This window comes from Triticum dicoccoides, chromosome 2B (assembly GCF_002162155.2).
Source record: "Triticum dicoccoides isolate Atlit2015 ecotype Zavitan chromosome 2B, WEW_v2.0, whole genome shotgun sequence".
Lineage (NCBI taxonomy): Eukaryota > Viridiplantae > Streptophyta > Magnoliopsida > Poales > Poaceae > Triticum > Triticum dicoccoides.
In genome coordinates, this window is record NC_041383.1 from 168,157,922 (window position 1) to 168,162,094 (window position 4,173).

At 52.3% G+C, this 4,173-nt stretch overlaps 1 protein-coding gene across 1 annotated transcript; it reads right to left on the reverse strand.

The window, feature by feature from the left end:
* Positions 1-2,651: 2,651 nt before the first annotated feature.
* Positions 2,652-3,815, reverse strand: LOC119362821 (glycine-rich cell wall structural protein-like). Its single transcript, XM_037628084.1, has one exon. The coding sequence runs from the start codon at positions 3,771-3,773 to the stop codon at positions 2,886-2,888; it is 888 nt and encodes a 295-aa protein (XP_037483981.1). The 5' UTR covers positions 3,774-3,815; the 3' UTR covers positions 2,652-2,885.
* Between the last annotated feature and the right edge of the window lie 358 nt (positions 3,816-4,173).

Here is a 4,173-nt window from a genome sequence, read left to right on the forward strand (position 1 = left end):
CCATGCCATGGAGCCGGCCGCGCCCGACTCGCCCCATGCGCGCCCATGCATGCGCCTGGTGCTCCCAATGCGAACGCCACCATCCGGGCATGGCTTGCTGCTATCATTCACGCCCCAAGCCATGACCCTTGCACGTGTCAGGCTCGTCGTCGGCGTCGCGCCGTCATGTACGCCTCCGCTCGCTGCCGCTGCAGCAGCCCGCAGTCCCATGCGCCGCCACGCCGCGTCTCCGTGCCACGCAACTTCCACGGTTGTCGCCCCGAGCCGTCGCGACCTCTGCGCCACCACGCAGGTCCTTCGCGACCTCCTCGTCTCCGCGACCGCCGTGCCCTTCGCGCGCACTCCCCACGTCCCCGCGCTCCCGCCGCGCACGTACGCGATCTGCGCAACCGGGTCCAGCGCCTCGACGTGGTACACTCCCGCGGTCCCAACGTGCCCGCTACGTCTGGCGCGCGCCCATACACGCGCTCGACGCGGTGAGCCCGTCGCCGCGGCTTGTTCTGCCACGCTCCGCACGCCTCCAGCCCGCGCCATGATCGCGCTCGGACGCGACCAACGCGGCCGATCCGGCGTGTCCCGGAGCTTGGCCTTCTCTCCGCCGAGCCACGCCGCGCCGCCGCGCTCCCCGCACGCACGGCATCACCGTGCTCCACCTCCGCACGGGACGAGCGCCATCGCCGGCAAGCTCCTCCGAACCCGATGCTCCGATACCAATTGTTGTTGCCGTGGCCTTCCTCTCGCCGGAGCTCTCCTCTCTCGCTCTCTCAGCTCGCTCTCTGTATCCATGGCTCGAACCAACAAGCGAGAAGGAGGAAGAAGGAGAGGACAGGGACACGGCAAGAATTACCCAGCGCACGAACGCTTCTTCCCTGAGCAACAACTCAGCCCGGCTACATGGCTTCCAACAGCCCACCAGTTCAACCATCACGCGGTCTCTACGGGATTTATACCCGGGCTGGCGCATGCACATGACTCAGCCCATCCCGTCCCTCACGCACGACCTGCATGCCCGGTCGCATGCGCCCACGACGCGCTCACCGCGGCCGCTTCCAACACATTGCTAACCACCTAGCTAGATCACATGGTTGTACCACTACGCCACACACACACCTACGTACACCCATGCCACGGAGCCGGCCGGCGCCTGACTCGCCCCCATGCGCGCCCATGCATGCGCCTGGTGCTCCCGACGCGAACGCCGCCATCCGGGCATGGCTTGCTGCTATCAGAGTTGGCTCAGCTCAACTGATATGAAAATTTGAGCGAGCTCAAATTGAGTGAAGCTCATGATCAGGCTGTAGAATATGACTCGTGCTCAGCTTGTAACGATCTTGAGTCGATCTCGAGCTAGTTTTGAGCTAAATGAGATGGTAAAAATTATAAATCTATGGATAAAAAATAAATAAAAATAAGGTGAATATGCTCAGAACCTTTGTAAAAAAATATAGGATATTTAACACATAGTCGACCAAGTGCCATAATTAGGCCTAAATCTTCTTTGAACTTAATTTAGTTTCCATTTTCATTGGTAAATAAAATGGAGAAAAATTATGGACAACATATATGGTAATAAATTATCTTATTTTCATTTCATATATAGCATGATCATTTAATATAATGATATTCTTCGAGGTATCGAGCTAAAATCGAGCGAGCCAACATTGGTCAAGACGAGTTCGTTTCTCGATCGAGCTACATAAAGTGTTCAAACTCAACTCGTTTCTTTTCGAGTCGAGTCAAAAAACGATTCGATGTCGAGCGGCTCACGAGTCTTGAGCTTTTCTTGCTGTCCTAAGTATGATGCACTATAAGCATCCACATATTTGGACGGCTGTCATAAAATAAAAAGGGGACTTTTGTAGAACCACGGCCTTTTTGATTTATTTTTTTCCATCAATATTTCTCGCAAAAGCTCATGCTATGACAATTTTGTTACACAACATGCTATGACACATCATAGTGTAGTAATGACTTCATTTGGTCCACTTCGACCCGGCCGTTTTTGTAAACCTGACCTTGTTCAATACTTGCTTCGTTTCATAATTCCAACTAAAACCACGACAAAAATTATGGAATAGAGGGTATAAATGTGACGTAGGACGTACATCTTCCACGGTGGTGCATCATAGTGTAGCCACATACAATATTACATTGTCAACTACTCCCTCTGTCTACTCTAAAAGAAACTACTCCCTTCAACCCATAATATAAGATGCTTTTGCAAACTAACATATTGTGGGATGGAGTGAGTAGATTTTTTGCTGCCTTGACATGGCATTGAATAAATTTGAGAGAGAAACATAAGAGTACGACCTCGTGACTTGTCCATAAACAACCTGGATCAAGACGGTATATCAAAATAACCAGATACAGACCTTTGCAAGGTCGTCAAGCCTACAGGCATGCCTAAATTATTGTCAACGGGTTACTAATCCTGTGTGCGTTGAATCTGTATTTGTGCAATTTGTCCTTTTTCTTCTTCTTCTTACCTTTCTCATAAAAACCGCCACGTCTCCATGCTAGCCAAATCAGCCACCATCCCCAACAGAGAAGGAAGTTAGAGGCAACCAGCACAATTGACCATTAGCTTTCCTTTTAGAACAACCTTAGCTAGGCATATTGGTTCGGATGGAGTAACCAAGCAGTCACACTAACAACGAACATATCAGAAATCATAACATAACATATTCGTAGGTAGCGATTACATGTTAGTAGATTGCTCCACTAACTACTTAGTACTTCCACTAGAATCATGGAGCCCTTTATTAGGAGACGCCTAGTGAAAACCCTATGAATGAAAAGAAACACAAATGACATGGAACAGTAAAATGAAGAGACTAGAAATGTGTGATGGGCTCCGATCCTAACTTGTTCGAAATAGAAATTTAGGGGTATCCGGCACTGCCAGATCCTGATCCGCTACCTCCACCATTGCCGAAACCACCATTGTTGCTGCCACCACCGCCGCCACCCGTTCCAGCACCGGTTCCGGTGGCATAGCCTTGCCCATAAGAACCAGTGCTACCAGTCTGTCCACCCCCAATGCCAGAGCCAGAACCGACTCCCATGCTTGGACCTTGAGCTACGCCTCCACCTTGGCCACCACCATTGCCGCTGCCGCTTCCACTAGCATTGCCTCCGATAGTGTCATCGCTGGCGGCCTGTCCACCTCCAGCACCATTACCACCTCCAACTCCACCATCACCGCCACCACCGCCAGTGCCAGCACCGCCAGCATCAGAGTAGCTGACACCACCAGCAGAAGGAGCTACAGCTGGGGCGGTTGCTATACCACTCTCAGCTTCTCCTTTGCCAGCACCACTTCCGGCTCCAGATCCGCTTGACCCATCTGCGCCACCACCTGCACCACCTCCCCCACCCTGACCATCAGCGTTGGCATAACCACTGCCACTAGGGGCTGACGCCGAGCCACTCGAACCAACACCGTTGCCACCGCCAGAGCCGGAACCGGAACCGGATCCGCCTTGAGAACCACCGCCAGCACCGTTTCCCCCTCCTCCACCAGCTCCCTTGGCGAAGTTATACTTGTTACTGGCATCTCCACCATTCTCGCCATATCCCAAGCCACCACCTCCTCCGGCCCCATGGCCCCATCCACTCCCACCCCCACCCGACGAGCTGCCACCGCCTCCTCCTCCCCCGCCTCCGCCTCCAGCACTGGAGGAGCTAGCCAGCATCCTCGAAGCATTGGTGAACCCAATGCTCACGAGGACAACAAAGCCAAGAGCTACAAGCTTTGTGCTAGCAGCCATTGTGAGTGAACTCGGTGTAGTGTGAGATGAGTTGGGTGTTGAAAGAAGAGAGGGCTGCGTGGGTTTATATAGTAGTGGAACCGGTGCATGGGTGATGGATGATGAGTGTTGGATCTTACACGCAGAAGGCGCGCGAGCATTGGGTTGTGAACTGACTGAGTGATCCCATGACAAGTTCACTAATCATGGTAGCATGCATCGTGACTGCACTCCCACTGCATGCATCGATCAGGCAAATCTCTTCATATCTTTCTTTAATCGGTAATTAATTGATGAGAACTGGTCAGCTGTAGAAGGTCAGAAGATACGTACTGACACTTGATTGAGATTCCATCTCCTGACAGACAGATAAACTACTCTAATTATTTTCTCTCCACCACATGAAAGAACGCGACTTGCC